Source organism: Globicephala melas, chromosome 6, assembly GCF_963455315.2.
Source record: "Globicephala melas chromosome 6, mGloMel1.2, whole genome shotgun sequence".
Classification (NCBI taxonomy): Eukaryota; Metazoa; Chordata; class Mammalia; order Artiodactyla; family Delphinidae; genus Globicephala; species Globicephala melas.
In genome coordinates, this window is record NC_083319.1 from 9,573,433 (window position 1) to 9,595,880 (window position 22,448).

Consider the following 22,448-nt stretch of genomic DNA (forward strand, 5'->3'; position numbering starts at 1 on the left):
CATGTCCCAGATTCACTTATTTTTATTCCAGTATTATTGCTGACTTTATATTTTTCTTTACACCTGAAAACTCACTTAAAATTTTTTTAAATTAAAAAAATCCCATTTTATTTTTATCCTTTTAAATTTAATTTTTCTGAACTACTTTTTAAAACTCAAAGTTACCATTCCTGGGTGTGTGTTCCCACTCCCCTGTGAGAGGTGGGAGGCCAGGGCCTCCTGGGGAGGAGAATGCACCCCGCACGCTGACCTGGCCGGCCTGGACGCCTTGCCACGTCTGACCAGAGGCTTTCAGAGCCACTGGGTGTTTCTTCCAGGTCTCCTGCTCTTCCCCTCTACTCTGAGAACAGCGCGTTGCAGATGGGAGCTGCTCCTGCATCCTGGGTCCCAGAAAGAGATGACAGATGGAGCATTAACCTGCGCTCACCAACTCGGAACTTGAGTGACACACAAAATGGTGGTATGGTAAGCCACCAAGGTTTGGGGGGTTGTTTGCTGACTGCAACAGTACCCAGCAAAGACTGATTAATACACCTGCTTTAATCTTATTCTCAACAATACTATCTGTTGATATGCTATTATGGTTGATATAAGATAATTTTAAAGGCCATCCGCATCTCACACTCCCTCACGGGCACGCGCCCCGTCTTCTGGGAAACACTGCTACGGCCTGAGGAGGGAGTAGATGGGTACCAGAGGAGATGCAGATAAAGAAGCAGCTCGGAAGGGAGGAGATCCTAGGACTACACAGATAAGATTCAGAAAGCTCTGAATGTTCCCCTGCCAACTGTAAGCTGCACTGTCAACTTCATCATTCACTGCGCTCGTGTGTGTGTGTAACTGTTTTAAGAGTACACATCAACTGTAAGACAGAGCCAATATTCAGAAATGTTAAGGTATATAGGGAGAGTACATCTAAGATTCAAGGGATATTGGGAAGCATGGGGAAACCAGAGTCAAGGAGATGACTACATGGCCAGCTATCTCCCTAAGCAGAGAAGTGTCCTGGTTTAACCTTCCCACTCCTGATTCTTCTTAAAACAAAAACCACTCTGACCAGCTAAATATGAAAGGTGCTTACCTACTCTATGACAATAATTTAGATTCTCTGCATAATGGATACCATTTAGCTATCTAGAACTTTCACTCAGCTCTGTCACGTTCTAATAATTAATGGTCCAATTGCTTGGCTCAGGTAAATTACATTTGCATATGCAAATGACGTCTAAATACTCTGTACTATTAATGTTATCACTAATTACATAATAACAGTTACCAATTTCCACACGGATCAAACTTACAGTTTTGTAGCTGTTAGGGAAATTGTGCTTTGTAATTAAGATAATCCTCATTTCCAGATGCTAATTAACTATATAATAATTAGTCTCATTCACTAACGCAAATTAAGGATTTTCATCTTTATTGATAAAGGAGTGGCTTCTTATCAGTTAAAGAAAGATAGCCCTAGAAACCTTGCAGAGAAATACTTTTCCCCTCTAAAGGTTAAAAGGTAAATCCATTTTTATCAGTCTCATTTGAGAATGCAAATTAGGTCTGATTAATCAAGTCAAAGATAAATGTGCTCGTCTGATTTCAGGACAGAATGTATAGCTTACCCAGTTCATTTCTTTTCCCCTTATAAATACCCAGATAAACAGAGTCACAAGCAGAAGTCCTCCTAGCAGAAGTAATTCATCTATGGTCAGAGGAGAGCCGGGCGACACGTGTCCCTCCACTACGCTACCTTGTGTTCTCCCTTCAAGGATCAGGGCAGCGTCTCGAAGGACCTGTGTGCTCATGGACCAGCCACAGTGGGAACGGGCGAGAAGAGAGTTTTGGGAGTAAAAACAGAGGAAAATGGGAAAGCCACATTTGCTTGGATTATTAAGTTTTCTGTGCTCCAAACAGAATACAAACTGGCACCTCCCATCGTGACTAATGAGGGCTGCCTCCGCGAGAACAGAAGGGCTGACAGCCAGCGAGGCCTAGTTGGCAGGTCCCAGCCCAGGCCTCGCCGCATTCATCATCCGCTAAACCAATCCACCAATTCTGCACCACCATTTGTCATTAATTATGCTAATCAGCACACCATTACTCTCTGATGACACTGTAGCTGTTATTAGCTAGTTATGGCTTTTCAGAAGCACAACTTATTGTGCACGCAGGGGCCGTGCATGCATTAGCCTACAGGGAAGAAATGTCCAATTATGAAAAGAAGAAATTTGCTATTATCTTTTTATAACAAACCAATTTAGTAATTAGAAAAGTCTCTGAACTCATAGGTTCTTTTTTTTTCCTTCCCCTAAAATAATTGTAAACCACCTCCCCCCCCCCCCAAAAAGTGCTTTTCAACATTTCTCTGAAAGAAAAAGAAATACCAACAGAGATTTTTTTGTGACACGTCTGGAAGTGGGGCCTGGGGAATGACTGTGCACAAGCGCGGGGCACACAGAGACTCTGGTGGGCTGGGTTTTTCTTTCCAATTTTGAATTTGCAGGACCACTTTATTATGTATATTTCAGTCACTAGGAATGCCTACGAAAGCACACCCACGCGACCTTTTACAGTTCACTTACGGCAGATCGAAGCTGTTCACGTAACGCTGCCAGGCTGTGCACACCTCACCTGGCAGATGCTTCCAGGAGAAGCACAGCAACAGCCCACTTTAACCCTCCCGTGCCCCAACGATACCGCCAAGGGCGTCGACGCCACTCAGATGACCTTGGAGACAGACGATTTGGCCAAATTAGCACATGTCCTGTGCACGGTGCGGGGCTGTGCTCAGGGCTGGCAGACGGAGGGAGTCGTCTGGGTCAGCAGTCAGACCAAGTCAGGGGAGACTGTTTTCCAAAACTTAAGGCTCCACAGAGGGTCTGCCCTGACTCTGCGTGTCAGCAGGGCTGACCTGGGGGCTCTTGTGCAAACCAGGTTCTAAGCCCAAATTGTTGTGTTCAGGCTGGAGTCGTTACCATTAGTTTTAGAAGCTTAGTCTGTATTAAGAGCTCATTAATATCATCAGAGTAAATGGGCCTATTAAAACATCTTTAAGCAATATCTGAACATAAATCTCCCTAAACTATATTTAATGACTGTACTTAAGATACATTATATGCAAGTCTTAATGAGACATTAGATAGCATTTTGAAGATTAAAATTAGAGAACCCATATAAAGTCTGTCCACTTAATGTAGCCTTAAGCTATACTGATGAAAGCATTACTACGAAATTATTGCTGCGTTAGAACAAATATTTTTAATCATGTCTGATTTATGCATTCTCTTTCTCATATAATTTTCATTTTCACAAAATACATTTTGAGTTTACAAAAGAGGGCATGCGAAAGGTTTGAAGCGTTTGAAGTACTCTGGAGGTACAGCAAATACAGAATTTAGTTAGTACTGCTTATTGAAAGCGCTCTGGGCTCCAAATCACATTTCTTTATGCTTGGTTTAATTAGTCATTCCAGTACTACAGGCAGCCAAATATATTTACCTTACCATTTAACTTCTTTCACAACTAGACTAGATACAAAGTAGACCTTAACCGAAAATATTTTGAAGACCAGAATACAGTACAATCTACACAACACTGGCAGTGGTAACATCTGGGCAGCTAACTGAATCTGTTTTCCTGGGCCCTCTGCAGAGCCCACGCTCCCAGACAGCACCCCTGCCCTGCACCGTGTGCTCCCACCCTCAGCAGACAGCTGGACAGACGTCCTCTGACCTCTGAGGTCTGCAACCTTCTGTTTGTCTGTTTCCCTTGAGCCTGTCATGGAGGCATCAGTGAAGTCCTGCTTCTACTCCGGGGCCCTCGCTGTGAAGAGCAATCAGTGTTGCTAGTAGAAGGATATTTTTTTAAAAAGTTTGATTCCCCCAGGGCTAAGGGGATTGAACCTTTTAAACAGGTCCAAATCCACCTCAAGTCTGTTCAAACAAGGAAGCATTCTCAGGGCCTGCGGGAGGACGGCGGTGGGTGTGAGGTGCTGATGCCCAGAACTGAACTAACTGCCCAGAGCAAGCAGTCGGGCCACAGAAAGATCTGCGAGTCTCTCTGTATGAGGGATTCTACTCCATCTGAAATAGAAATGTATATCCCGAGTCTATAAAAATCCTGATAAGACTTATTACCCAGCGGCCTCTTGAAAACAAGTCAAACTTCAGATTATATCCATTAGAAATGCTTTTCTTCTTTATGTACTGTATTTAAAATACTATGCACCCAAACAGGATTCTTCATGCAACAGAAAAATCTATCCGCTTCCCCCTGCTCTTGGGAGTTCTCCCAAAGGAAAGAAACTGCATCTACCCCTGTATCAAGATAAGAGCCTTACAATCTCATTTTGGGGTGCATCTGTTGAGTCCATCATGTCCCACTACCAGCTGAACTGTAGAGAGAATGTTATCTGAGAACCTGGACAGGGATAAGCCTAGATTAATGTCACCCGGTAGCACGCAGAGCCTGGACTTGGATCTGACGCCAGCGCCAAGATGCTTTGCAAAAATTAACGCTGTAGAAAACGTTAAGAGACGAATTATCATTGGAGCTTTTTAGACTTTTTTTTGGATACTTTATACCAGAGTATAACCACCTTTTATATATGCTATTCAATTATGAAAGACTTCTGGGATTATGTAAATCAAGACAAGTCAACTGGTGACACCTCTCTTCATAGAATGAGATTATCTCGGCTTTTTTTTTCTCCTTCACAGAAGAAGAAAGTAGCACAACTTAAACACTCTGGTCATTAAAAGAAGACCCCGCCTCCAGCTTGTAGAATCTGTGGCAACAAGCCTGCTTCCATTTGCTTCTCCCAGATATCCTCTCCCCAGAAGGAACCACGACATAGTACAATTTTGCATTTTTAACTGTATGAATTAGGCATTCTTCATAAATAACAGCTATGTGCTATACACAGGAGCTCCTTTTTATTAGGGACACAGTAATGAACAATGAGCAATGTGTTCTATTATTCTTTGTCAAATCACAAAATGCTACGTTAGAATAACTGTGCTGGTCAATGTAATATAGTAGATTAAATTCAACTTCTGTGGAAAAACCACTGTAAAACAGCATGATAAGAAGGCTATAAAAAATTCAATTTTACTCCAAACTCCATCACAAAAAAAATGGTGTGAAAAGTAATTTTGCATAATCAGTACACGCCATCTGGAACAATTAACCAAGTTCTATAGAACTATGAGGATCAGTCATATCTGCTTATTAAAGATCAGAAATTATACAAGTAATAAATCCTTGAAAAAACTAAGCGTACTCCCGCCTGTCAACGCTATTTTAACTTCAAATACTGAAGAACGCCTGATAAGGCTGAAAAGAAGAGATTAATATATGCAAATTACATCCAGCATTTAAAATCCCCACAACTGTCTCCGGTTTTCTGTCCCTTATTGCTGGCTTTATGTTTTATTCATACACCAACTCACCTGTCACTTCATAAGCTATAATATTATGGGGGTATTATTAAACAGCATAAAGCCGTGCTTTAATTGGAAAGCTTCATTGCATTTTCCAATTATTTGGAGTAAATTAAAAGCAGATGCACATAGTTTAATAAGGAGTCTAATATCAGTTCCGGGAAATCAAAATTCATTGTCATTACTAGGTCGTGATAGTTTTGCAAACTGTACTCAATTTCAGAGGTTTTCAAAAGAAAATCTGTCTATGCAATCTGTTAATTGTCATTCGGTTAATAACTGTTTAAATATCCCAACTACACAGCAGCTTCCTATTAAAAAATATTAAACTATGGGGTTTATGCAAGGAAACAAATCGTGCGAGCCACTCCCGGGCTGGGCTGGGCTTTTCAGACTTGCCAGTTCCCCATAAGACAACGGAGGCCCGGAGACACCCACCCACACAGCGGCTTCCCGGGACGGGAGGACAAAGGACAGTGGTTCTGTACTCTGAGCACCAGGGACTGCAGCACGATCAGACAGCTCTCGGTGGGAAAGGGCAGAAGCTGTATTATAAATTGTGCTTCCAGAGGTCCACGCTACTCAGCAAAAAATTAGCTTCCGAAGTTTTAATTGGTCCACCTAAAATAAATCCTTTTAATGAGTGAATTAACGGATTCAGGATGCAAACATGGGCAAATCAAAGAAGGCAAACGTCGTGAGCAATTTGTTTTTAAAAAACTGACCCCTGAAGGGCCATCCCTCACTGGTTCATGACCCGGGAGTGGAGTGTCCCCAGGGCCCTGCAGGGGCTGCCACGGTGCCTACAAGTGGAATGAACCGCCAGACAAAGGACTATATTCCAAGCGGTTACGGATGTAAAGAATGAAATCTTAAAGGTTACTCTTCCTGAAGAATCCTGCTCACGGCTGCAGTAATATTAGAACTCCGCAGCTACAAGTTGCACACACACAAATATGTGTCGCTAAAGCATTTACAAATGAAAAGTCACAGGAATACTCAAACCAGTACACGTAACCTTTTCATTTTTCTACCAAGTGACAGACTTTTTCAAATCCTAGGTGTGTAAGTTATAATAGGACAAGCAGTAATTGACTTTTAAACTCCACCCACTGCGAGGGCTACAATTAATCTGTTTTTAGCATAAAAACTGCTGCTCTGCAAAGTTCATAACTTGTAGGCTCTTTTCCCCAATCCAATTAAAACCTAAGAGTCTTTCTAAAAGGTAACAGCACAGAATTTATGCTTCACCTCCCGGTTCAAAGGGCATAGAGGCTAACACCCCAATCATTCAAGGGCAAGCCCCCCCCAGACCAGAGAGGACACCAAACGCTTGAACGTGAGAGAGGCTTTTGGCAAAACAACCAGAAACTATGCTCAAAGATGAAGATAAAAGCAATTCTTGTGCAGTGATCCAAAAAATAGCATCTCTCTCTCTTTTTTTCCTAAAATTACCTGTTTTAATAAAGTAGACACACTGTGCCAACTGAACCATTTAATTATCTGCAAACACGATGAATCAAAACAACAGTTTGCAAAAATAAATGACTAACCTCTGATTAAAATGTCTGTCCTCATTAAATCCAAATAAAAGATACAATATCTTTTAAAAAAAACGTAGTCTGAAGAAAGGAGCAGTCCCTTAGCATCGATAGATACCCTGGCTTCCTCCCCTAAGATGGGGACATCTAAGAAAGTTGTTTAAACTGTTCTCCCAAACCCCAAGAAAGATCGTCTTCAGTGCATGGTGTGTCCTGTGGCTGCCGAGCCAGCCCTCGGCACAAGCCCTGGAGCCGGCACCCGGCCTGGCAGCAGCTCTGGAGCGCAGGGAAGCCTTCATGATGTGCTCGGTGGGTGGCGTGACTCTCATGGACCCTGAAAGCAAGTCCTGGCTCACAGTTACGTAAGGACTCTGGCTCAAGGGTCCTGGGATGACAGGGGCAGGAAAGAAAGAGCCACAAACCAAAAGGCAAAGAAGAAAGAAGTCGAAGTGTTTAGAGGGCTGAGCACGGATATGCTCCTTTCTCAGTCGGAGCTGATTCGATGAGAAGGGAAGGGGAAAACTGGAGGCTCATTTAAATGTTGAGATGTTCTCTTTTCAATTGTTTTACCCAGTAACAAACTTACATCTCATGCAATTACCCATTTCTGAGCTAGGATGGGGGGTTGGTCTTATATGACACCAAGAAGCCCCTTGAACTGGGCAGGGTCCCTCCAGGTGTGAGCTGTGAGTTCTCCTCTGGCCCTGCCTAGTGGACCAGCTGCCCCTCCTGATGGTATTTTAGGCGGGGTGGAGGTGGGGGTCTTACTGCAGGTGACTAAGCCCAGCGCTCCCTGGAGCGACAGCCATTCAGCTGCCATCTCTGCGGGGCCCGCTCAGCACAAGGCACTTCACATCCATTATCCCTAATCCTCAAGATTCAGAAGAGGAGACGAATGAAATGTTACGCAAATTGTCCAAAGTCACGCAGCTGGGAAGGGTGGATACAAAGGGTGGATTTCAAGAAGCAATCCGACGACAAATATCACCGAGCGCCTCCCGCGGGCTGGGCCCTGCTTGGACGCACACCAGTGAACGAGGCGCGTGGTCCTAACCTCCTGGGACGGACCCTGGACTCCAGCAGAGAACTGAGCACTGAACAAGACGTTGTAACCAAAGACAGGTTGCCCTCATTAGAACCGGGAAACCAGTCAGACGGCCAAAGCTTACAAGCAGCAAGAATAGCCAAGAGGCTTATGGCCAAAGAAGCTGCCCACGCTGGGCCTATACAAGGGCCAACCACCTTTGGCAGAAGAAGGGTGAGGGGGGCCTGTGTAATTCGTGAGCCAAAGGACCCTCTGACAGGAGTGACACTGACATTTTGTTAGCACAGGGCATACGTAAGGTAAACACAGGAGGCAATGGAACAGAAAGATGGGTGCGTTTATGGCCTCCAGATAGGAAGCGATTAAGTGCTTCTAAGTGTGTCACCAGGAGCGATGCTTGGGGCCAACGAGGCACGCTTTCCTCTCTCCTTCAAAATTATGGATGTTGCCTCGCCAGTGGATCATGAGATCGTTCACACTGTAGAACAAGCCAGGCGCGAGAAGCTGCTCTAAACAAAGGATCTCAAGCTTGGAGGACAGTTCTGCCTCACTCACCGTCTGCGACGATCGAAACACAAATCTGAGGAGTAAGGAGCCTCGTCCTCCGGGGTGTGTGATAAATACATCCTGTCCAAACCCTAGGCTGGAGCAGTGAAGATTGTGTTTTTAAACATAAAAGGTTAAGACCACCACCGGCCATTTATAAAAAGAGGGAAGAAGGCATTGGGTATTCAGGACACAAACACCAACTGCACAAAAACGGATGGATTCAGGCATTCTGTCCAGAGGGAAGGTGGCTTCACTGCTACAAAACAGATCAGAATGTCTTTTGTCCTAATGTTAGCAGTTAAATGCATTCGTCCTGACATCCTGTGTGACGGACAGAGAGGACAACTCGTGATCTCATCACCGAATTCCGTACAGCCATCCAACCTCTCCCTGAGTTCTGCTGACGCCCACACCTTTACTCACTAAGTTTAAAGACGCTCACCTGGAAGCTGATCCCCTGTGACTACCGTCATAAGTCAGCCAGGCTGGAGCCTGGGAGCTGGCCAGGCGGGAGAGCAGGAGAACCTAGGCAGTGGGGCCAGCAGGACGGGAGCTGCGACCAGGAGCTCAGGAGAGGGTCGCACAGGGTCTGGAATGGCTCAGTGACCTCAGCAGAGGCTGGCACCTTAGGAGGCCCAATCTAGAGAACGAAGCTTCAAAGCGGATGGCACTGAGGTGACTGTCAGTTCAAATAAGAGGCCTATTGTGGGCAGGGTCCGGGAAGCTGGGACAGGGGAAGAAGACGCCTACACTTCAGTCCCAAGGTGTGAAATGGTCTGTTTGCGCTGCCCACTGCCACCACAGGGCTGATGGAAGGCCACAGCAAGGGGACATCCAGGTGCCCAGAGCTCCGCACCCCACCCCACCCCCCGACAAAGGTCTCCGTCTCTGACACAAGACCAGCAGTAGCCTTGCCTACTGATGGAGAGGAGGTTCCTTGAAGCATCTGGAGTATTCCCTTTCCTGGTTGGGAAAGAATCTGAGAAGGGGCGGGAGGGAGGTGCTGTGGAATAATTACAATCATAATCAACACATCTATAGCACCTTCCACGTACCAGGCACGGTTCTAATCTTCACTACAAACCACTGCCATTCCCATTTAACAGACAAGGAAACTGAGGCCCAGAAAGGTGAAGCCGCTTGCCTAAGGTCACTCAGCTTCAAGTGAGGGGCTGTGTGCTCACCTCTTCACCATTCTGCCCAGCAACGGCCAATAGGAGCCACACCGCTCTTGGCAGTGCCCTGCGGACTGGGGGGTCATCGCCAGTCAAGGATCAAAGGCCTCACTCTGATGCGGTCCCGGAGATGAGGGGCCGGGGATCATCTGAGATTGAAACAACACTGAGACCTAATAAACCGTGAGCCACTCTGGGTGTGTGGGTCCTTCCAACTTCAGTTGACAAAGGCAGGGAAATGGTCCACAGCCAGAAGGAGCGTCCTCCAGGCGGGGGCTGGGAGCTTAGGGTCTGGGTGGGCTTGAATCTCAGCCCTCCCGCTTACTGGCAGTGTAACTGTGGGCAAATCACTCTCTCAAACCTCAGTTTCTCCACCTGTAAAATAAAGATACTTATTTTATGAGGCTCGAAACAAGGCTTGAACGTAGGAACCCAGCAACGCTGGCAGCTGTGCTGTATCTGTAAAATAGGGACAGTAGTAGTAACAGGACAAATCCTAAAGGTTTTCTTGGCAAGGATTTGTTGGGATTAAATAACAAAATACATGGGAAGGGCTTACTCCAGAGTCTTGTACACAGTAAGTGCTAGAAGAAGGTTAGGTATTATTAAAATAAATGAATGCAATCCATTTTAATAAAAGCAAAAACAACTTCAGCTCCCTAAATGTGTTTAAAGAATTTCCCTTAATTATATCATTTCCCCCTCTCAGCTGACAGTCTATTATTGCGACACAGGGAGAGACAGAGATAGGAAAAGGAACAAAGGGCTAATCCGATATAAGCTGCTCCTAGGCAGGAGTGTTCGGTAAACCTGACGACTTCATTCGCCCCAGAGAAAACCTCTGAAGAAGTGCTAAGAGTAGATGAAGAGCTGGGATTAAGCGTCTTCCCTTTGTTTTCAGCATTTCTCTGGCTAGGCCTTCAGAAAGGACCACAATCACGCTGCCTGCCAGGAAGGGAATTACGATGGGGAAATGGAGGCATATTTCTGCTTAAAAACTAGACAAAGAAGGTAAGCATGCAGGGAGAAAGGTGTCAGAAAGTTGGTTTTTCTCTAACTGTCCGTGTCTGGGAAGTTTATAGTCAAGACAGCGTTTGGATGGAATTTCTCTGAAGTCTGGAGTCAGTACACATTTGCTAGTAACATCTCAGGTATCCCAACCCGAAAAACACACAGGCTCCTTCCCACACAACCCCAGCCCTGGGAGGTGGGTGTTACCACCGCTACCTTAGCTACTAGACAGTGGTTGACACAGGAAACTTCCAAAAAGTATTAGCTGAACTACAGTTACATTTGAATCACTGATGTTGTTATTGCAATTACTGATGTCGAGAGACGTGGGCATTTAGATCCAGAAACGCGTGGTGCCGAGCCTGCCATCACCGGGCTAGCCAGCAGGAGAGGCTGGGCCTGCACCCGGCTCTTCCCACTGCCTCTCCGCTGCCTCACTCGAGGATTTAAGAGGGGGACGTGGCCCATTAAACCAACGCCGCCCACACTCCGCCGTGCCTAAAAACCGAAGCGAGACTGAAGGCACAGCAGGGCGTGGTCACCTTTTAAGAGCACTGAAGTATCTGTCACCTAATAATATTTTTATTTTCCACGATGACGAAACTGGAAGAAGTCGTAACTTTCTCCTGCCGGTGGAGCACAGGAAAAGCAGAAAGGAAAGCCTGGAGCGGAAGGCAGCCAGCCCAGCAGCACTTTTCCTCCAAAGACACCAAAGGCACGTTGGAAGATTTTATGGAAGTCGCCAGCTCACTCTGCCAAGGGCGTCTTTCCTTCCTGCCCTCAAGCCAGCATCCTGTCACCTTCCCGAGAAGGGTTCATGGGCTGCCTGCCACGGAGAGCTGCCAACGTCTAAGTGACGATGCGTGACAGTGGGCCTCGGTTTCCAGGGGGTGCCGAGCCGAGCCCTGCCAGAGCCTTTGCTGCAAGTTTCTCTGGCCTGAGGAAGATGTTTTCGCTGAGCACTCAGAGCGCTCTGACTGCTGAGAAGTAAAATCTCACAGATAAAATCATACAAGGGAGCGCGGGGCCAAGATGAGCCAGTGTGTCCTGAGCGCCAATCCTCATCCAACCTTTGGGCTCTGACTCTGACCACAGCCCTGCAGGGGAGGCGAGTATGGAGGGAAGTGACATTCCCGCACTGCCCCCTGATTTATAACACACTCTTCTATATCCTGGATCCTCTCAGCAATCCTGCGAAGCTAGTGGGCGGTTACTGTATTATTTTCCAGGGGTGAATAACTAGCATTGAGTGACGTGCCCAGGGTAACATAACGCAGGGCTCTTGCACAGCTCCAGCCAGGAACCATGCACATGCGTTGTGCAGTGTGGCCATTCACGGTGGCTCTGTTTGATGGCCCCACGTGCTTCTGACCCCAAACGCCCCGTCAGTCACATGCTGAACCTTCTTCCCCACGCTTCCCTCGAAGAGGGAACACGGGGCCTGGCACACGGCAGCGCTGTCTGCTGAATGAACAGGGAAGTAAACAGTCGTTCTGGTCTCTTTGCCTTTAATTACAACCGCATGGATTCAAAAAGGATTGAAGACAGCCTCCATCGTCTCTTCTAAACATAGCCTCTGCTGCCTCAGAGTGCTCCCAGGTGAGATCGCTCTAACACAAAGCAGTGTGGGAGGAGACCAGCAGCCCCGACTGGAAGGGACGCAGACAAGCTTCATGAAGAGGTAGTGTAGGAGCAGGGCTTCAAGGATGGGTCAGCAGAGAAAAGGAGAAGAGACGATGGGGCCACCTGGGCCATGGGACTGGCAGGGGCAGATGCACAGAAAGACACAAAGTTGAGGACACGGGGAGCGACCTCGGCTGCTGGGCACAGAGGAAGGGACGCCGGACAGGTGGAGACTGGCCACTGACAGCCCCAACGCCAGGTAGGTGAGGTATGAAAGAACGCAAGGTCTGATCTGAGAGGCTGTGCTTTGGGGACATGAGTCTGCCACCTGGGCAACTGGACTGAGGACTGATAAGCCAGGTCCAGGAAGTGCGAGGCACCAACACCTGGTACCTGCCGGGCCCGAGCCCAGCCAGCCCCGTAAGCGGGGACACAGGAGAACACCAGAGGACCATGCCTGATGCTCAGGTCCAGAAGATGCGCCGGGGGAACTGGACATGGCTCTGGACCTCATCTGTCGTAAGGTGACCCAGAGCCCAGCCAAGGGGTTTCAGGGTCTCTCTCCGCAAAATCCTAGCAGAGGCACTTGCAGAGCGGAGCACCTCGAGTTCCCAAGTGCCCTGCGTGTCTGCCCGCACAAACCGTTCATTAACTTCAGTGACCACGGTGGCTGTATGAAAGCACGTCCAATTAGCCAGGCCTCCCTGAATATTTGCACTCTTGAATCTTTCGCATTTCGAAAGGGTTAAAGCTTATTATTAGCATATAATTTACAGTCCTTTCTCCCAGGAAAGGAATAATGCACAGTAAATGCCACATTCATTTTAATAATACATGTTACAGTCTGTGCCCAACATCTGCACAAAGGTAAAAGAGACAGATTTTTTTGACGTGTCCCACTCTGCCATCTAAACACAGGCTTTTTGTTTCTTAAGTGACGGAAGGTTTAATCAAGAAAGCAGGCAATTCATCAATCGAAACAAGGCAGTGTGTGAGCGCCTGACAGCACACACATGGTTGTGTACAGAGCAAACCTGGCCACCTGTCACCCGCACCTTTACGTCAGGATGTACAGATACACTATGCAATAAAGTGCCCACCCACTCCCATTCATTTCTGCTTTTTCTTATTCTATTTTCCTTTGTTGTCAGGGCAGGAATAGATGGATAGACAAGGGATGCAATGGCTGTTAGAGGGGATGATAAAAATTTATATGTCTTTAAAATGACTCATTTCCTCCTTGATTTGAGCACCGTTATTATAAATATTTTTTCACTTCATTGAGGAATTTTCCCCATATGCTATAATCTGGGGCTGCATCAAACTGACGTTCCTCCCGCGGATCCCTGCCACCCTCCCACGTGCTCGCCCCCCACCTCTCCAACCAGTCCTAGGTGAGTCTAAAAATCCTCATCGGAGGATAAAGGAAAGGAGGGGTCTGAAGTTCAAGGCCACAAAAGCCGCGTGAACATGTCCATTAATGACAGAGGCCACAGGGGTACCTGCGAATGCAGAGGGCGATTCACATTACTCCGGGGCTCCCACTAGAAGCTGGCGGCCCTTCCCCTCCTATGAGGTTGTCAACCCAATCGCAGGCTGACACTCACCCACATGCATGGGAAAAGGAGAAACACACACACACACACACACACACACACACACTCCCCACGCAAACTCTGCAGCATAAACGTGACATGTGGAGCAGCTGTCTGTTAGAACACCTTACACAGAAAAGAACAGCATCTCTCACACACCCTATTGTTTTAGTCCTTTGGTCTCTTCATTTTCTGACCCGGCAGTGCTTTATGACCATTACAGTATTAAGTTTATTTCCGATATTCCAGGTGAGATTTTTTTTTTCCTAATTAAAAGACAGAAATAATGTAATCACCAGAAATGAAAGGAAAATATGTTTGCAGTTGTTTGGTATGCTGCAGATGAGTTTTTAAATGATCACACTGTGAAATATACAGATTTTCTTTCATAATAAGATGAAGGGCTGATGGCAGAAATTTTATCCAGTTGGATGAAATATATAAATCATGAATTTTATAATACTGATAATTAAATGTCCATCTTCCAATTTAAATGAGGACTAGATTAAAACTGCATGGAGAAGGCTGATATTCAGAAATCATTAATTATTTTTAATTGCTTTGCGCTTTCCCGGTCCGATGTCAGAGTTACACGGCTCGTACGGGGTTCTGTGTTTCAGATAAAATTCTCCTTCTCTCTGCACGAGTGTCGTGGCTGACCTGCTGGCCGATGGACTCCAGCTTGTCCACTCTCACACGCTTCCTGATGTCAAACATCTTGAAAAGGGACTGGTTTTTAAGAGGCAACAGCTGTGCAGGGCAATAAGCTGGCTTTTCCAGCAATCAAAAAACAAAAGCAGAAACAAAAACAGAAACAAAAAAAAACCTGAAGAAAACAGAAAAACTAAAGGCAAGGTGACCACAGCCCCTGTCTGCCGGGTCGGTTCCAGGTTCCGGCTTTGTCCTGATGCAACTCTGTGCCCCTTTCACTCTCAAAAGTGACGAAGTGGAAGATAAGTCACGTGGTCAGCCTGGTGCTGCCGGACAGATGAAGATGTCAGGCGCTAAAAGGTGCTTCCCTGCACCACGAGGCCTCAGCGCATTTCTGCACGTGGCTCACCCTGAAACTGTGGGCTGAGCTGCAGATGTTTGGTTTCATTACATGCTGGTTTTAATATGCCTCTGCTTTATTACTGTACTAATCTATACGACTGTGTCAGTTTTTTTCAAAACGGAGAAAAACAAGTTCTTTGGTAAAAATTCTTTCCATGGCGCTATAAATCAGTTTATAACCACCACAAAAACAAGACTCTTACAGCGTAGTGTCCCATACCTACTGTCACCTGTTCCTTAAGTAAAACCTGCCACGTGGCTGACAAGACATTCCTAGGTTGGAAAAAACAATCCTGGTGCCTCTGGGCTGAGCTGCTTGTTACAGGGACCCTCGGCACAGGTGGCCCTCAGGTTGGACAGGACGTTGGGGATCTCCTCTTTCCTGACGTCCCCCGAGGTCCCCAGCCTCTAAGGCACATGACACCCAGCACAAGAGCATTTCTTAAGAAACATCTCACTCAACTTCCAAACATTTTAGGGGTTCAAACATGAGTGGATCTGCCTCACATGGGCATACAGTCTGTCCTTATCAAACTCACGGAAAGGCAGCTGTTCCCAGCACCTTACAGGGCCCTCTGTACGAAGAAAAATTCATAAAAGGAATAGTTAGGCTCTCCTCGAACAACCAGCTTATTTTTAAGTTGTCCGTAAGGGAACTGTTGACTCAGAACCTAATCCAGAATCTCTGCTTCATGCAAAGCCTCACCCACAGCTGCACCCTACTTTGCTATCCTGTATTTTCATTCACTCTTACTTTTCCCCTTCCGTTTTCACTTTGTTACATGCATTTTTGCAGCAACCTTAAATCTTTCTGGAATAGGTGGAAGAGAAATGAGCAAACGGTCAGACACCTAAACATCTAAAAAAATTATAAGGAAACAAAAAGGAAGGATACCATCATCTGGGACTAAAGTAGAAGACGTTCAGGAGAGAGAAGATATTCTTTAAAAGAAAACTAACAGCCACTAAAAGTTCTGACAAGGAAACTTAGGAACTGGGGCTTTGGGACAGAATCTAGAGAAATCAACATGGCCCTGCAGCAAGTCCTCCCAGGAGAAGATCTTAAGGGCATGTAACTGAGGGAGACACACCGATAAGAACATCGCCAGGAAAGAATGAGCCCATGAGCTGCCACTTATCACAAGTAAGGACAATTTAAACAGTGGTTTGCCAACCCTACTCTATGCAGGTTACAGAGTGAGACAAACCAGGTGCCCACCATTTTATTTCATCTACTCTTTCAAAGAAAACCATCCTCAAACCCTAAGGAGTGAATAACATGGTGATGGGGAATTTGAGGGGCAAGAAAGGTGAGCAGCCTGGTGCTTTCAAGCTCAGTCGGTGTCTGGGGGGCCACTGGGCACAAAAGATAAGTCAGTGGTCTCTGAGGAACATCAGTGGACAGGAGGTTCCAGGGGACTGAACAACAGAAAAAAATCATGTCCTCAAAAAGGGATAATAAGATAGTTATTGATCTGTGGCCTGGAAGTGATATCCACTAGAATTTGAAAGCGTATGATGAGTCAGAAGACTTGCGAGCACTCAGAAAAGACGGCGATCACTGGAATCTGCAAGGCTTCCCAAGAGCGTGACAAGTTAACATCGGTCCTATGTTGTTTCTTCTTACGAGCGCAGTATGTGCGATCACAGAAAAAGGAGACACCGCGAAGAAACAGAAAGGAGAGCAGGGAAATCCAGTGAAAACCACTATAAACACCTCGGCATGTACCTTCCCAGACCTTTAGATATATTTCTTAAAACGAGATCACACTGCACATCCTGGCTGTCACTTAACAGCATTCATGCACATCTTTTTATCTAAATCAGAACTGTTTCTGATGCTTGAAAAGTTAAGGCCACTGTATGGATGTTTCATAATTTAACCACTTGCCTTTATTTTAGACATTTATGATATCCACCCCCCACCCCTTTTTTGGGTATTATATTTAAAAAGCAGCAGTGCTCGCCCTTGTGGATAAATCTTTTTTGCACATCTGTATTTTCCAGAAGACATTCCTGGAAGAGGAGGTGTGAGGATCAAAGGTGTGCTTCATGGCCATTCTGATGAGGGTACAAGACGGCAGAGAAGGGAATACGCTTCTCAGGATTTCAGCACGATGTTCCTCACCCCAATCCTGTGGGCAAGAGAGAACTACCCACTGGCTGGACAGTGCAGAACAGTCGGCATGCAATGCTGACGGGACGCGTGGTACCCCAGATGGCTGGAGGGATATGAACATACGGTAAGACAGCCCCGCTGAACACGGGAGCACCGCGCAGAGATGGGCTGGGCTGCTCAGAGATGGTGGCCCAGACACTGTAGGGTTGGAGCAGCAAATCAGGACGATCACCTGCCCCGGAGGTCATAGAGGGTACTCCCAGGCAAGGCAGACACCAGGCTAAATGCTTTCCTTCCTCCCCACTTCCTTCCACAACCATTTCACGAGCACCTCTGTGTGCTGGGGACAGAGCTACATGCTGTGTCCACCGGTCTCTCAGCAGCTCTGAGCAGTGTCTCTCCCTCTGCAGGCAGGACAGGGATGAACTGTCTCAGTGAAAGGTACAGGAGGAATATATGCCCTTGGGAAAACAGGTATGCCCTTGGGAAAACACTTAAAAGTACATATTACTTTAATAACCGTACGTACAAATTAAATGTGGGCTGCTCTTCAAACTTCTAATAACATTGTTTGGAAACCTACTTATCTCAGGAAGGGACCGCAAGCAAGGGGCGCAGTGATCAAATGGTTTCAGGAACGAACCAGAGCCGACCAGGAGTTCGCACCAAAGGCTCAGTGCCTGACGTCCGCTGCGAAGCAGCCAGAGCTGCTTCGGGAGGAGAACAGTGTGGGGATTCGTTCCACTACCAGCAGAGCGCCAGACATCATGGCTTTGGGCACTGTGCGCGGGCTGGGGGCTGGGGCACATGCTGCCTTGACTGTTTTTGGAGTGAACCACTGAAACCTTAACTTCGCAATACCAAACTGAGACATGCCACTCAGTGCCAAATACTGTTGGAACAGGGCGGCGGCGGGGGGGGGGGGGGGGGGGCGTGGTCTCTGCTCCCTTTTAGCCAGAATGGCTCGCAGGCAGGCTGCCGCTGGGCAGGCCTCCCAGCTGCATGCACCACGACTGCGCAGTGTTGAGTTTGCCGGCCTTACGGAGCCCGCGGGTCCCGCAGGGCACGCCTGGCAGCATCACAACAAAGCAGTCCTGGACCCTGGCAGGGCACTCTGGTGCTGCCACCACCGAGGAGGCCCGAGCTGCCTGCTGCCCTGGGCCACAGCCTCGACTACCTCTGTTTGGAAGATAAAATCCAATTGACTGCCACTTATGCAAACGTAACAGGAAGTTTCTGAATGGCTTCCCCTGCGTCTTGAGACTGTTACCTCGGCATTGCTAAACTAACAGCTGAAACGAACCCAGACAACACCTCATCAAAGCCGCGGGGCGAGGAAGCAGTGGCCCAGAGGCAGACAGGAACATTCCTGCCAAACCAGAGGAGATTTCACTCTGTGAGCCCTTCTCTGCAGCAACGTCAACAGCTGGGAAAGCCATCAGAGAATCCAGGTACGGTGGGGGCAGCCGAACCCCGTGGCTGGAAAAAGATTTGCGAGCTGGAGGGGAGAAAAGTCATCTGCTGTGACTGAGCTCTCCTCATGTGCATTGGGAACGGGGCCGCCCTGCTGGATTTCACAGACCTATTTTGCACCACTCTGCCACCAGGCATCTGGGGAAATATTCAGCTTTTCTACAAAATAGGTCATCTTTCCACACTTGTTATGCTCCTTGTCGACTCTGCTGAAATAGCCAGCGCACAAAAGAAATTCTCCCTGGAGATGCTTCTCTTCGACAACACGTTCCCACTGCCCTGGGGAGCTTGGCTCCTGGAGAAAAGCCAGGATGAGGGCTTTGAGAACATCCCCGTCCTTCCCCTTCCCCTTCCCCAGCAGGAGCGCCACCCAGAAACGGAACGACTGGCCTTTGCTTATACTTCCAAACCTATTAGGGCGTGATCATAACAAGAAAAACTAATACTGACACGAATTATACCATTGTTCTATTTCATCTGTTTAGTAACCTGAAGTTGCAATTTTTAGAAAAAAGATTACCTTTCAAATAACCGATTCATTATGGTACATGAATGAATGCCATGTTCCCGTGTTCAAAACATCACTCACCATTAAGGGTACGTGCTGGTAAGTGGTACCGATTTGCCATTTCCCCCTTATATACAAACGCCCCCCAACTGGAGGCCCCGTATAATCAGAGTCAAGTTTGTGGGTCTCCTCAGCTCTTAGCAAGTCACCTGCCCTGCCAGGCACCTAATGAATCTCAATTCTGTAATAAGGCTTGTAAGTTTTTTGAAAAAGGAAACCAGGACTGACCAAGTTCCTGCCAAGGTAACACTATCCATTTCAGGGCCGAGTTCAGAAATCACAGACTCATACGATGGGGCCGGGGGTGGGGGAGACGCCAGCGCACCCGCTGGTCACAGACCTGGCTTTGAGAAATGAGCGATGAGGACAGACGTGGATACGGAGGGCAGGCGGCACCAGGCCTCAGGTCTGCGGGGTCCCCAGTCCCCGCGGGGAACCTGCCCTGGAGCTGGTAGGTGAACGATGTGGTGACTATTCTCTGGAAACCTCCCTTCAAGCTTGTGAAATCCACACATTGTTTTTCATCATTAGTTTCAAAACATGCTGAGGATCTGGCCCTTCACTAAGCGCTACGGCGACACAGAGGAAAGGGAAAGTCTGGTCCCTGCAGGGAACAGGCCCCCTGCAGGGGTAAAAAGAGAGGTAAGACACACAGATGCCGTTAGCAGCCAGGAAGCACGTAGAGGGAGGCGGTGCCTGGGACACAGACGCGCTAAATCGCTGGCCCTTCGCAGCGGCCGCACGTACCTGATATGGCATACAGATTGGAGTGCTGGTACCCATAGTCAGCCCGAGTGCTGTTCCTGCCTCGGAAGGTAGCAGGGAGCGTGAGAGAGATGTGCCTGAGAAAGACAGAGGAGAAAAAGGAGGTTACAGGGTGCACGGAGCAGTCCCCAAGGCTCAGAAAGCACAGGCGCCACCGACAGCCCACAGAGCCCGGGAAGCGGGCAGTCCCGGGGACCTCCGCCTTCTCAAGCAGGACTTGAGCTGCCCCACCAGCTCGAGTCCCCCTAGGAACTCAGAAGTTTCCAGACATCAGTGGCCACTTTTTTCCATATAGCGAAGGACATTCAAGAGGAAGAAAGGGTTTCCCAAGCCTTAAGTGACGTGGCAGGTGCCCCGAGGAAGTGGGTGATTTAATCTTGATCTCTACCCACTGGGCAAAGTGCACCAGTGGGACCAGGATGCTCAGCTCTGAGTGCAGGACTTGGTTTGCCCTGTTGTCTTGGTCCCATTTCCCATCCAGTGGCTTCCACTCCTGTCCCGCGGGGCTGTGGAGGGTCACAGCCCAGGAAGCACTTTGTGAACGAAGGCGTTAGGTGTTATTACCACGTGTGTCCAGGAAACGAACGCCCACTGAGAACCACAATGGCACGTTCCCCTGAACTGCTGTGTCCGCACGTCCCCCTCAGGTGGGAGCACACAGTAGGTGCTCAGAAAGTACCTTCCATCGACCCAGCTCGTCTTTTATGGCGCAGGCGTTGGCCATTAAGGCCCACGCTGCTCACACATAAGCAGGTATCGATCAAAACACATAATCTACTTGTCGCGGTCATCAGCTGCCTTTAGTGAATGCCGAGAAGAAAGGTTACAACGATAGGAAAACCATTTAAAACCCAACAGGTCTGGGGGACAAAAGCAACACAACTGCCTCTTCGTGGTGTGACTGGGGGTTGGTTTGAAGTAGCTCAGTAGCCTGAGCTCTGGTCACACACAGTCATTTCTAAAACGGGAGAGGGGTGGGTAATGATCACATAAAGAAAGCTCACGTTCTACATGCTGCCCTTGCCACACAACAAACGCGTGACCTCCCAGAATGACTCTGGGCGGGGCCTGTTCCCACAGGCCCCCGGAGGAGCTAACATCTGTGCCACCGGCCGGCTGGCTGGACCAGGGAGTGGGGCCTTGCTGAGCGTGAGTCCTGTGTCCACGGCTCAATCCTGATGAACTGAGGATGCAGAGGTGAGCTACCCCCTGCAAGGAGCTCTCAGGCTGGGGGGACAACGGAGCAGGAACAAGCCACTGTGCGACAGGACACGTGCTCGGAGGAGAATAAAAACCACGTGCTGAGTGAGCACGAAAGCAGGCGGGTGGGGCTTCCGGGGACACTGCCTCAGAGGAGGTTGCCGGTCTTACAGGAGGAGACAGGAGCAACGGCAGTCAGGGAGAGCTGACTCTGCTGCAGGGTAAGGCTGCCTGCGGGAGACAAAGCCGGGGCCAGACCGAGAGGACACCAAACGCCGCACCAAGGGCTCATCCGCTTGGACGAAGGTTCTCACGCTCCGTTCTGTGCGTCACAGCACAGATGCAGGCACTACTGCTAACCATACAGACTCACAGTCCTAGCTCCGGGGAGTCTGGTTCAGTGGGCCTTGGGTGCAGCCCAGAAATCTCTCTGACAAGCCCCAGCAGTGCCTCTGAAGACAGGCCGCGTTCGGGAACCCTGGGAGGGAGAGGAGCAGCTGCAGAGGGATTTGACGCAGTTGATCGATGCCTCTGACCACAGCACTTAGTCAATGAAGCTGAGCAAACAGAAGAATGAGTTACTGACTGTGGTTGTGGGTGAGCAGAGCTAAGATGGTGACAGGCGACCCTGCAGAGCGGGCTCGCCCTGAGCTGGGCCCCGGCGTCTACAGATTCCAGGGTTCTCTCATGGCCCCGCACATCGCCCCCGCAAGGCAGGTACAGGGCCCGGTGCAAAACCATTGGGGGACCTGTCAAATGTCATTAAGAATTTCAAGATGGCGACAGCGGAGGCGGAGCGTTAAACCAAGCGCGGGGGCCCTCCTGAGCGCGGGGCCCTGTGCGATGCACTGGCCGCACACCCGAGAAGCTGGCCGGGGGCAGGTGTCGGCACTACACCCACTGTACACCGAGGGCTTTTCCAGGAGCCGGGAAAGAACCCACACCCCGAGACTGCTGTGCCCCGAGAGCCCTAAGAAGGTGCATCCCACCTAACTAAGGACATGGAACATCTGCGCGGTGCGGCAGCCGCTCCAGGAAGCTCGCAGAGGAGGTGGCGTGTTGGCTGAAGCTCGGACGACAGGTGCACCTGGGTGACTGCACAGAGGGCCTCCTCCTTGGATGAGAAGACAGGGTCAGCCCAGCCATTCAGCTGTCAGAGATGGTTGAGCAAGCCGTGGCCCACATCAACCCAGATGGGTGGGGGAGGGGGAACTCGGGGCGGCAGGACAGGCAGGGTCCCTGCTTTTGCAGAGCTCACCCTGCAGCGGGGGACACAAACACGTCCATGAAGTTACA

At 48.5% G+C, this 22,448-nt stretch overlaps 1 protein-coding gene across 1 annotated transcript in view; it reads right to left on the bottom strand.

Moving 5' to 3' along the window:
* The window catches only part of MVB12B (multivesicular body subunit 12B), a 183,596-nt gene that overhangs the window by 64,930 nt on the left and 96,218 nt on the right, over positions 1 to 22,448 (bottom strand). The window contains exon 7 of the mRNA XM_030858652.2: positions 19,935 to 20,029. Within this exon, the coding sequence (XP_030714512.2) occupies positions 19,935 to 20,029 (95 nt within the window). The remainder of the gene's footprint in view (positions 1 to 19,934; positions 20,030 to 22,448) is intronic.